Here is a 12,961-nt window from a genome sequence, read left to right as displayed (position 1 = left end):
CTTTTCCAGTGCCTTTAATACCATCCGGCCCTGTATGCTTCAGGAAAAACTGAACAGGATGGAGGTGGACCCCTGCCTGGTGGCTTGGATCTCCGACTACCTCACCGACAGACCACAGTACGTCAGGCTGAAGGACATCACGTCTGACACTGTGGTCAGCAGCACAGGAGCACCACAGGGAACTGTGCTGTCCCCTCTTCTCTTCACCCTGTACACCTCTGACTTCTGCTACAACTCTGAATTATGCCATATTCAGAAGTTTGCAGATGACACAGCCATCATGGGGTGTATCTGGGATGATCAGGAAGAGGAGTACAGAAGTCTGGTGAGGAACTTTGTCGCATGGAGTCACACAAACCACCTGCAACTCAACACCTCAAAGACTAAGGAACTGGTTGTGGACTTCGGGAGGTCCAGAGAAGGTCCACTGCCGGTTCAGATAGAGGGGGAGGAGGTGGAGGTGGTCAACAAGTACAAGTACCTCGGGCTGTGGGTGGACAATAAACTGGACTGGTCATGCAACACAGAGCACCTGTATAAAAAAGCCCAAAGCCGACTGTACTTCCTCAGGAGGCTGAGGTCTTTTAACATCTGCAGGAAGCTCCTGAGGATGTTTTACCAGTCGGTGGTTGCTGGAGTACTTTTCTATGCTGTGGTGTGCTGGGGGAGCAGCACAGCAAAGAGGGACTCATCCAGGCTGGAGAAACTGATCAGGAAGGCTAGCTCTGTGGTCGGCATGAAGCTGGACACTCTGGTGACAGTGGCAGAGAAAAGGACATTAAAGAAACTGATGGACATTATGGACAATGCTGGGCATCCTCTGCACACGGCCATAAACAATCAGAAGAGTCTGTTCAGTGACAGGTTGCTTCTCCCCAAGACAAGAACTAACAGACTTAAAAACTCCTTTGTCCCACACGCCATCAAACTGTTTAACTCCTCTCTGGAGGGGAGAGGGAGGGGAAACAGGAGGACAAAGGAGGGGGGAACAACTAAGCTGTAGTGCCTCTTCACCTCACTGTACAATACCTTGTGCAATACTTTTTGTAAATAGTCAACAGTGCAGTAGACTCAATACTTGAAATGTGCAATTCACTTGTATTTTTATTTTTTATTCCTATTTATTCTATTTATCCCCTTTGTATACTTTATTTATATTTGTCTCTGTATTTATATATGTGTGTGTGTGTGTGTGTGTGTGTGTGTGTGTGTGTGTGTGTGTGTGTATATATATATATATATATATATATATATATATATATATATAAATAACAATTCTGTAACTGTAACTTCAGTCGTTGCTGTGCTTTTTTTGGAAGTCGAATTTCCCAGAGGAACCCACCCGAGGGATTAATAAAGTTCTATCTTATCTTATCTTATCTTATCTTAAGACTCTGCCCACAGCTGCAAGATGGAATTCTCAGAGTAGGTGGGAGACTTGGTAGATCATCAATGCCGGTTGAGGTGAAACATCCCATAATACTAGCAAAGGATCAACACATTTCCGAGCTCTTGCTTAGACACATACATCAGGAAGTTGGACATGGTGGTCGTAACCACATGCTGTCTAAGCTAAGAGAAAAGTACTGGTTGATTGGAGCTAGTACAGCAATAAGAAAAGTGTTATCTAAATGTGTCATCTGTCGACGTCTTAATGCTCCACCGGTGAATCAACAGATGGCGGATTTGCCCAATGAAAGAATCATTCCAGATGAACCTCCATTCACGCGGGTGGGAGTGGATTACTTCGGACCCTTCAGTGTAAAAAGTAGGAGGAGCGTGGTGAAGAGATACGGTGTTATGTTCACCTGCCTTGCTATCCGTGCTGTTCACATTGAGGTTGCTCCATCATTGGATACTGACTCTTTCATTAATGCGTTCAGATGTTTCAATGCAAGAAGAGGTCAGGTTCGAGAACTGCGTTCTGACAACGGAACCAATTTTGTAGGTGCTGAACGTGAACTTAGAACTGCCATTGAACATTGGAACCAGGTAAAAATCAATGACGTCTTTCTGCAAAAGGGAGTTAAATGGACCTTTAATCCACCTGGAGGTTCACATCACGGAGGAACCTGGGAGCGACTGATAAGACTGGTTCGCAAAGTACTTAATTCCATAATGAAAGTACAAAATCTGGATGAAGAAGGTCTTCATACTGTACTTTGTGAGGTTGAAGCCATCATTAACAGCCGCCCAATTACCAAAGCCTCAATGGATCCTAACGACCTGGAAGCTTTGACCCCTAATCATCTTCTTCTGTTAAAGACCTCACCGATATTACCACCAGGAGTATTCCATTCCACTGATATGTACACACACAGAAGATGGAAACAAGTCCAATACATGTCTGATTTGTTTTGGAAAAGATGGGTGAAGGAATACCTACTACAGCAACAGGAACGTCAGCGATGGATTGGAGTAAAAAGGAACCTCATCGTGGGAGATCTGGTTCTCATCATGGACAGTTCGGCACCTCGAAACTCTTGGCCAATGGGACGTGTGATAAAGACTTTTCCTGACCGAAGAGGATTCGTTCGTCAAGTTCGGATTAAAACTCAGACTAGTTGCCTGGATCGACCTATTACCAAACTGTGTCTACTGCTGGAGGCAGATCACAGTTAAAGACTTCTGGGTCCAATTATCAGACTTTGATTGTATTTGGATATAAAATGTCTCTCATTTTTCTTTATAGATAGACTTTAAGATTACCTATAGGATTCCTGCGGGTAATATTGAAATACAGTAAATGCTTGACTTTTCTCTGCATGTTTTATGTCTCCTACTTGGTTAATTATGGGTAATTATTAGAAGGGATCCTAATAATTAGGGGCTGGTGTGTAGGAGCCATAATTGAATGTATTGGATTTTGATGATCACTGGGTTTTTTATTTGTTTGGTTGTTATGGGAGTCACGTGGGTGCTAGCGGTGACATAAATGGGCGTTGTCAGTCTGTCATTCACTGGTTTTGATTTTGACAGAGAGGAGGGCTGGGTAGCCGTAGTTTTTGTTGACCGCTGCACGACATGTTCGCTTCGTTATATTAGAGCCTGTGATGTTTTAAGAGTTTGAATCAGGAGCTGGTGATACTACTCTGTAAAAATCGCAAAGCACTTTAATTAAACGAGCAAACAATTCCATCTCTCGCATTATTGCGTAACTGACAGCGCGTCAGGCAAATAGGCAGGCTCCATCCCCGGCCTGTAGCGACTGTGGAAGTCGCTACAGCTAGTATTTCGTTTAGCCTTGTTCCTTCCCTCTCTGCTGGTGGTAAGGTGCAATCCAGAGGACACTGCCTAAAGCCCAAATCAAGCAGATTATCCAGCAGATCATCATGCAGGTTGTTTGTTGGAAGGTGTCAATGTTGTATCAGTGGGATTGTAGCTTAAAACACCAGGTGCTCTACTGTCAGTGTGTTGCAGAAATTAATGAAAGGAGAAATAAGAAACAAGAATTTTTTTTATTACTCCGTTAACGTGTAGCAGTATATTTTTTTTTTATCTCATCTGTTCTCTCTCCTTTAACCCTCGCTCATCAGGGAGAGCTGACCATGACCAGTGACATGGAAAACCTTCAGAATGCTATCTTCCTGGACATGGTGCCAGAGAGTTGGACCAAACGGGCATATCCCTCCATGTCTGGCCTGGCCCTGTGGTTCACTGACCTGCTGGCCAGGATCAGGGAGCTGGAAGCTTGGTCAGCTGATTTCAGCTTACCTTCTGCAGTGTGGCTGGCTGGCTTCTTTAACCCTCAGTCCTTTCTCACAGCCATCATGCAGGCTATGGCGAGAAGGTAGGGCTACTCAGCATTAAGATATAAGAAAATGATGGAAACCACATGGCTTGTTAACAGGAAATTTGTGGTTATGCGGCAGAAACGAGTGGCCCCTGGACAGTATGTGTCTGCAGTGTGATGTCACAAAGAAGAATCGCGAGGACTTCAGCTCTCCACCTCGTGAAGGGGCCTACATACACGGGTTGTACATGGAGGGTGCACGCTGGGACACACAGGTACATGAGTTTTTATTGATTTCCTTGTTTAGCTGAGTGCCGCAAAGTTGCTACAGAAAGTTGATACAACAAACACAACACGCTTTCACTTGCAAGCTCCTCAGACTATATATCTAAATGAGGTGAGCTGACCCTCACCTCATTTAAGCTCACAAAAAAAGCACCTTCACATTTCCTTAGTGGCTTCATTTTCTGCTTTGCAACCTGCTTGTGTTCAGCTGTTGGGGCATAGCACATTACTCAGCTTCCCAAAGCTCTTTCTATCTCTATACATTCAAGCTCTGCATATGTGCCCAGCTTTCAAGGTGCATCCCACTAGACTTCTTAATTAGGGAATGTGCAGAGTGTGCACTTGAGCACTGAGATCACCCTTTGGAGGAGTGGTTCCTTTTTTCTTCATTAAAGTTGGAGGCGCAGGCAAATAGACAGGCAGCCCTACAGGCTGGGTGGCTTCCACTCACACAACTCTTCTCCTCCTACCCATTCTCCTCTCAGCCCCAGGGCCAGTTCTGTGCCACTGGCAGGGAGTAGCAGAGTGTGAATAGGCGAGTATGCAGCGCTCCGTTTGGACAATGCTCTGTGCAGCCATTAAAGTCAAAGATTTATATTAAACCTAATCTATATTAATGAACCTTACATTTTATTCAGAGATGGTTCAGACATCATGTATTGCATGTGGAATCACAGAATATGCAGATATGTCCTTTGAAATGATTTGTGTTTGTGATGGACACTACTTATTGATGTCCTGCTTTGTGATGTACTTGATTCTTTCAATATGTTGTGTGAGCACACGATCAAAATGGATATTCGCTAGTGTAGTAAGAGTGTAGACACAGCATCATTAGGACAATTTATAATTGGGCGATCGTGGCTCAAGAGTTGGCAGGTCGTCTTGTAATTGGAAGGTTGCCGGTTCGAGCCCCGGCTCGGACAGTCTGGGTCGTTGTGTCCTTGGGCAAGACGCTTCACCCGTTGCCTACTGGTGGTGGTCAGAGGGCCCGGTGGCGCCAGTGTCTGGCAGCCTCGCCTCTGTCAGTGCGCCCCAGGGCAGCTGTGGCTACAATGTAGCTTGCCATCACCAGTGTGTGTGAATGTAGTGTAAAGTGCTTTGGGGTCCTCAGGGACTAAGTAAAGCGTTATACAAATACAGGCCATTTACCATTTTTACCATAATGACTTGCTCACTTTAGGATCCTCATCATTGTTATTTACCCGAAACAGATATAAGGTTATTGGTACTTAGCAACTCTTTAAAGTGTTGTAGGAATTGCAGATGCAGTCCGGGCTTTGTCCTCTTTGCTTTCCAAAGTCATCAGGATTTACATTCATTCCTGAAAGTCACTGTGCATGCATGGAGAAACTTCTGTTTGTCAGGAGCTAATTGTAGGAGGATTAATTAGCGAGACAGACCACTCTGTTTCCGACTGTTTAGAGAGTGTGTATACTAAGACAGGGTAGCTCGACTTCAGCTCAGACTCTCTTGACTTTCACCACTTTTCAAGGGTGCCACAAAACTGTGTTTAACAAACTCTAACTCTGCTTGTGCCATCCAAGATTAGTCAAACAGCTTCTTTTCTTTTCTTTTCTTTTCTTTTCTTTTCTTTTCTTTTCTTTGCTCTGGCACAAAATGATTATTAAATGGAGGCTCAATGGCAAGCACAGCATCTGAGCAAAGCTTCCTCAAACCTCAAACTAATTTATAACTTCTACAGTTCTTCGAAATGTTCCTGTCTGGGGTTGATTGGCTGTCATTCCTCCTTCACACCCTCCCTCTCCTTCCCATCTCCCCGACTTTCCTTCTTTATTTCTTTTTCTTTCAGACTGGCTTGATTGTGGATGCCCGTCTCAAAGAGCTCACCCCAACCATGCCGGTCATGTTCATCAAGGCTATCCCAGTGGACAAATGGGACAACAGAAACCTCTACCAGTGCCCTGTTTATAAGACTCGTCAGAGGGGACCCACATACGTATGGACCTTTAACCTGAAGACCAAAGAAAACCCCTCCAAGTGGACCTTAGCTGGCGTGGCTCTTCTTCTACAGATCTAGAATGGTTTAAGATGAACGCGCTAATGATCCTGAAAGAGGGAATGGTTCAAATGTCAATGGACATATATGAGATGTGTTAGTATTTGGGAATAACAAATGAAAAGGTAGATTTATTGGTCAAAGCACTCAGGGAATTCTTGCTATAGCCTCTGTTGGTTTTACTCTAGATAGTTTCAGAAAGTTAAGTTAGACCGTTCTTACTTTTCCACCTACATATAAACATTTCAAAAGTTTTGCAAAAATAGAAACTGACTCAAAATTAAACACCTTACCCCGCCTAAATAACTCTAAGACCCAATGTTTTTAGCATTGCTTTAACAGGAACCCCATATTATAGCATTTGTTAAAGGTAACTTGGCGTCATTGATTGTGCCATTATTGTTATAGTGGGACTTGTGGCCACAGTGGTTGCTGTTCTGATTATGGGACACCCGTGATTATAGGACTTCATTTCCAATCTTGTGCTTCTGAGCATAGGACTCTTTGATGATAAGAACCACTCTGACACTTGTCCTGTGGGGAAAGTTTCTATAAGAAACCTTTGATCTAAGAAGAGATTTCTCATCTTTGAAGGCCTGTCTCTCAAGTAAGTGACACATGAAAAATGGCAACATGTAAAACCCACATTAGTGTATTTTGTAAATCAGTCACACTCTTACATTTTCTCCTGTCAGGCTGTTGAAGAGCTCCAAATCATTTTCTGAGACACTGAGCTTTATTTTATTTTTTTCTGTCATCATTTACGGCAACTATAATTCCGGACCTTCCCTATCAGGAGAGCGTCACATACATTTCACATAAATCATGAATTTATTACCTCTGTAACAGCAGAATTCATTTGAGCTTCTGTGGTAACTACAAACAGTCCATTTTCTTGACTCAGTCTGGTTCATTACATATTATTTAGCCCAGACAAACCAAGACTTGTTCCAAACTTAGCACATGAACATCTGCTTTGGAAGACCTGTACCCCTAAAGAAAATAGGATCACGTTCCATCTGACAAAAATGTGAAGAGTTGGTAAAGAGATATCAAAAAAGTCCCTTTTAAAGATCCCAACAACTTAAAAGGGTTGAGAAAGGTGAACCATCATCTTTTTTCAGTCTATTACAAAGAATTCAACCAATTTGACTAAAAGAATTCTAAGTGGCACATTGGCAGGAAAGTGGAAAAACTAAAACTAAGCTAAAATTTAGAGCAACTCAACTCCAAATTTACAAAGTTTCACTGAAACTAAACACACAAATGAAGCGTCCCATTATTTATTTGTAATTTGTTTTTAAAAACATTTGATTGACTTTATTTGGTTATACAAATCTCTGAACAGTCAAAACTTATTGTTCCCACATGTAAAGGAGGCACTTTAGTATGAGTGGTAAGCAATGTCCCCTCCAGTCGTTGGAGGTCGTGACTCAAAAAAAAGAACACATTACTGGTTACTGTAATGCATTATGTTACTTAACTACCAGAGTAATGTGTTAAACTGCTTGTTACATTACTTTCTCGCAAGGCCATAAATGGACCTAAAACTCATTGTCACATAATTACCAGTTGACAGTATAAATCCATGCACCAACACATATCCCTGAACTCTAGTGTTTACGTGTGAACACAAAGCCCACAACAAAAAGCAAAGATTAAAACCAGCCCAAAGAGACCTCAAAGCACTCGCCACAGCAGCTCTGCTGTAGAAACATGAAGAAATGGAGGCTGCAGTGCTGCAAACACTCAAAGCAAGTCCTACTCACCCAATCACATAGACAGTGTATAGCACTTTTACATTTATACACACACATTCCAGTGCATGCACTGAGGGCAGTTATTTGCCCAAAGATATTTCAACAGAAACATGGAGAAGCCAGGGACTGATCCACCAGCCTTTCAATCTTTAGACTCCCCATGCTCACACATGCTCCACAGCTGTCTGAAGTGAAGGTGAAAAGGCTAAAAACTGCATTTTTTCCCACTTGAGGCTGGTTCCATACATTCCCATGTTAAAACGTCCAGTTTTACAGGGCTAAAATCATGCTTACAGTCCTGTACAATAGTGTTCTTGTCTAAGAACAGTTTTCCCCTGCATAACAACTATGCAGTGGGCACTTTTAAAATTAGGAGTATGCCTACATTTTTTTAACTGTTTTTCCGAGACAGTCACCACCAGGAAGTGGCAAAAACGTCCTGTTGGTGATTTTATATAGGACTATATAGAAGTGTCACAAAGAGCAATGTTGGATCTTTTGCATGATGTACCTTTAAATGTAACTTTGTGAAGCTTGAAGCGTTTTAATTACTGGTCATCTGTGTGTGGAGAAATTCTGCAAATATGTATCTGTGAGTCACTGTATGAGGAGGTGTTGTAAAAGATGTGGCTGGTTGGAAAATATCACAGAATAAATTTAACTATTGGGTGATTTAACACTTTCTTACTGAATTCACATCAGTAGAGCTACCTACACTATGCACACATAATCTCATAATCATATCTTAACTAACCACATACAAAATATATGTTTGAAATATATTTATATGTGTAAATATTTTATTCATTTGTACTTTCTTCCAGAAAAGTTGCAGAATAAAAATGCTTTATCTTGCCTCTCCAGATTGCACATGTGGTTTTATTTTCATATACTCCATGATATATCCCATTTGAGTGCCAATATGCAGTCATTTCGCCTATCTCATGTTTCCAGTTCCCCACTCCTGCCTCTTCTCTTCCAGCTCTTTAGACCTACTCTCTCCCCCTCTCCTCCTCCTCCTTCCTTCACCCCTTTCTTCCTCTCTCCTCCCCATTTGAGATAATAAAAAAAACATCTCCAAAGCAGAAAGTGCGCAATCTCCCAGATACACCCACGCACACACACACGCACTATGATATAACCCAACTTTAAAACTCTGTCTTCCTTTCTTTTTTCTTGTTCTGCTGCTGTCTAAGCCCAGGTTCCCCAGCGTCATCTTTATCTGGTTATTTGAGAGCCTTAACAATGCTCTGAGAGACAGAGGCACGAGGAGCACGTGAGGGGAAATAGGAAGAGAAAAGTAGCGATGCACGGCGAGGAATTTTATGTCAGTCTCCTAAAGTACAGCTTCAGGTGTCATTATGAAAATAGATCCTGCTTTGGTACACAGGTCATGTCACTGTAGCATAGCTTATGGCGTGCTGTTCAGCAGCAGTGCTGTAGTTATTCTCTGATGTAGTATGACATTATCTGTTTGACCCTTAGTGGAGCTCAGTCATGCTTAGCAGCTAATGCTGCAGTATATCTGTCAAACTTTGCATTCTTACACAGAAGATTTTGCCATCAAATAGTTGTAGATTTAACAGTGGTGTGAAAACTCACAAGTAAAGAAAAGAAGACTTTCTGATTTCTAACTAAAGGCCATGTTGTATGAGGGTGCAAGAATTTCTACATTTATAACCGTGGTTAAAAGCAAAAGTAAAAATTAAGTTTTTTAAAATTAGAAAAAGTGTTATTGACATTGAAATTGTGTAAGACAGAAGTGCAAATTGCATAAATAAATATTATTTAGACTATAAATTTAAGAAACACATCTGCATGAAGGTAAATTACAAATTATGTTTGGGATCTGATGCCTGACAAGTGTGTTCATTTGTAACATAATGAAGAGTTGTTATACAGTTTAGCTATGCAATTCAATTCAATTGTATGTATAAAGCCCCAAATCACACATATAAACACACGCAAACATAAATAGATATATGTGTGTATGTGTGTGTCCATTTTTCTGCATTTACTCCCTGGGGGAAAAGAACTGGTCATAAGAAGCTCAAAAACTTTCTATTGACAATAATTTGTTAATTGTTGATTCATAAAATAAGCAGGTTAAAAGTCTAGAAATGATTAAAGTGAAGTAGGCCAATCTTGGGCAATAAAAAAACCTGAAGAAGACTTCAGGTGAGCCACGAAGAGCAGTTTTCAGTACTGAGTTTGCCATCGAGACTAAACATTTTGCATAAGTGGCTACTAGAATGGTAGGAAGATACAAATTTGTAGAAGCCTTTGAAGCCATCTTCCACAAAAACAGAGGTGCCGGTGTAATGTGATGTCCAGTGTCGATGTATAACTGGATGAATTATGGAGTCCACGGAGTAAGACTTTACTGCATCCTAACCCTGGAACATACCGAGAACGTAACTGAAGAGATATGCAAAGAAAAGGGTGGAAGTTTCTGTAACAGCCAAGTCAGTATTAGGATCTCAATGCAACTGAGCTGCTAAATACTGTAATCTAGACTGTAAAGCAAAACAGAGCAAGACCTGTGAACAGACATCTAATGACAGCCTGGCAAAGGATCACATTGAGGAAATGCATCCAGTGATTACAAAGGACTTTGTAATTATTAAGCCTAACATTTGAACTTTGAAGAAGTTTTGTTCTCCTAAATGGTTAATGCTACATTAGATTTCCTCGATATTGTTTCACATATGTGTGCTTTTTCTTCGGTTTCTTTTCTTTCATTATCCCTCCTACATTCATTTTCAGGTTACCTTAAAAAAGTCAACCACTCCTCCACTGTTTTAGATGATAACAGGACAGTTTCCAAACTCACATTTATTACTACTACCTTAGTTGAAGGAAACAATATCCTTAATAAATTCCAATCTTGTTACAGACAAAACCACATCACTGAAACAGCTGTATTAAAAAATAAGTGCTGACATAAGATGAGCCTTCCTAGATTTATTGGCAGGCTACGCTTATCAACAGATTACAAAACTGGTGGGCATCATTGGTACTGCGCTCAAATGGTTTTCATCCAACAGTTCAGAATTCATATTAACCAATGTGTGTCCTCATCTGCAACCCTCATATGTGGAGTTCTCATGGCACAGGTCTTGGACCAATTGTGTTTTGATTTTTAATATATATATATTACCTCTGGGTAATCTAATTAATAGTTTTAATCTCCTGTCACTGGTATGCAGATGATACACGGCTGTACTTTTCTGTTAAGCCAAAAACCCTCAACAGCCTCTCTAAAATTACTAATTGGATGTATTCAAATGTCCTCCATCAACTGGCCCTGACTGACCTTCTCTGACAAAAGTACACACATTCTGTACTTAAGTGGAAGTATAGATATGTGTTAAAAAAAATACTCTGGTAAAAGTTAGAGCGGATTGTAGGAAAAGCTGACTCAACTTCTTTATTCAAGTGAAAGTGAAAAAGAAGAGACTAAAATGCACTCAAAGTAAGAAATTTAAAAGTAGATCTTCGGTGGATATTTCTAGCAGCTATTTTTGTGCAAAGATGACTAAAAGCTGTGCAATATTAATGGAATAATAAGCAATACTGATAGATAGGATTACATTGGACATTATAATACATTTTTTTACATGATTTCCTCTGGGATTAGAGTATTCTAATTCTAATCCTACTGACTTTTAGTGTGATTTGGTAGGTGGGGAACCACCTGGCTCACTGTGGGGAAAAGAATCACAACTCACAATAATTTCTGTTCAGAGCTCCACTAAAATTTGCTAAAAATCCACACACAGCCCAGTACTTACTCTTTGACTCCCATCACCCACCCAGGGGATTATTACCTGTGACTCTACACCAATTGTTCTAGACCTGAAGAAGCCTCTCAGAGAGATGAAATGTCTTGAAAACCAAGAAGTCCAACTGTTTTATTTTTAATCTCTGAAGATGAGCAGGACAGAGTGTATCGGAATGAATTGGAATTTCAATAAGAATAAATCAAATGAAAAATGTAGTCAGCTTATGACTATTTTTTGAAAGCAACTAACAGCTTTTTTAGACACAAACATCAATAATCCCTTCATGGTTATAGTTTTGGAAAGGCTAACAGCCAAAATATAAATGCTGAGTTGTGTGTTATTTATTTGCAGTGCAGACTAATAATATGAGCTTCAAAATGCCCCTGCAGATCAGCACTATCCTGGTGTGTCATGAAAAGCCAGATGTATCAGCTCTTAAGAGCAGTTAATGATGCGGCTTTGCCTGCTACGCCAGCTACAGACCCCTGGTCTCAAAAGGCTAAAAAAAGCATGACGATTCATATTTCATATTTGTAGGTTATATGAGTGTTCTTGGCATGCTACTGAGGAGAATGCTGGAGTCGAAGTAGTGGGCGGGGGGGATCTATCAAAGGCTCCATGCTCAGAATGGAAAAGAAGGTACCTTTAATCATCTGCTTGTGTGAGATGTCACACGGTTGCTAGGTTACAGGTCAGCCCAGAGAAGCTCCTGAGTGTTATAGAGATGCCTTAGTGTGTATAATGTGTAAGCATGTCAAATTCTAATTACAGTCATACGTGATGATTTAATTCCAGAGCTCGACATTAGCAAATGATCGTGGAGATGTCTTGATGACGTCTTCCCATTTCTGTTTGTTACTGTGCTGCAAACATTCCGCACAAGTCCAGCATATGCAAAAATCATCAAGATGGTCATCTGACTAGAGGGTCAGTAATCCTGCGATCATGTGGCGATTGCTGTCGCTGCTCACTGGTCACGTCTGTGCTGTTTTCACACTATACACCTCTCAGGAACCACTTGGCAGCCAGACTGTGTCCACTGCCCATCCTAAAAACTCACATCCCACTCCTTCTGACTGCTGAGAAACGTGCTGCTGAGATATATCACTAGCAGTAATTTCCATGACAGGCGTGTTACAAGCTGATAAATAGTACAATGTTTTCTCAGCCTGTAATTCTATTTAACCCATTCTTTCCACTTCTCTGACCTGCAACTCTCAGCCATGGCAGAATGGCTGGATTAGCCACTCTGATTCCTGCTACAGCACTGCAAGCCGGTCTTGTCTCCTCACAGCCTCTGGCTCCTCATATCCTGTCACAGCCAGCAGACTCAGCTGTTATGCAAACCAACTGCGAGAGGAGCAGTTTTTGGCTTTGG

The 12,961-nt window shown here is 41.3% G+C and overlaps 1 protein-coding gene across 1 annotated transcript in view; it reads left to right on the top strand.

Moving 5' to 3' along the window:
* Positions 1-8,651, top strand: part of dnah9 (dynein, axonemal, heavy chain 9) — a 180,592-nt gene extending 171,941 nt beyond the window's left edge. Inside the window, exons 76-78 of the mRNA XM_004569683.3 lie at positions 3,537-3,790; positions 3,873-4,008; positions 5,832-8,651. Coding sequence (XP_004569740.2) covers positions 3,537-3,790; positions 3,873-4,008; positions 5,832-6,059 — 618 coding nt within the window. The 3' untranslated portion in view covers positions 6,060-8,651. The remainder of the gene's footprint in view (positions 1-3,536; positions 3,791-3,872; positions 4,009-5,831) is intronic.
* Positions 8,652-12,961: the final 4,310 nt, after the last annotated feature.

Source organism: Maylandia zebra, linkage group LG8 (assembly GCF_041146795.1).
Source record: "Maylandia zebra isolate NMK-2024a linkage group LG8, Mzebra_GT3a, whole genome shotgun sequence".
Lineage (NCBI taxonomy): Eukaryota > Metazoa > Chordata > Actinopteri > Cichliformes > Cichlidae > Maylandia > Maylandia zebra.
This window is presented reverse-complemented; position numbering and strand designations above follow the sequence as displayed.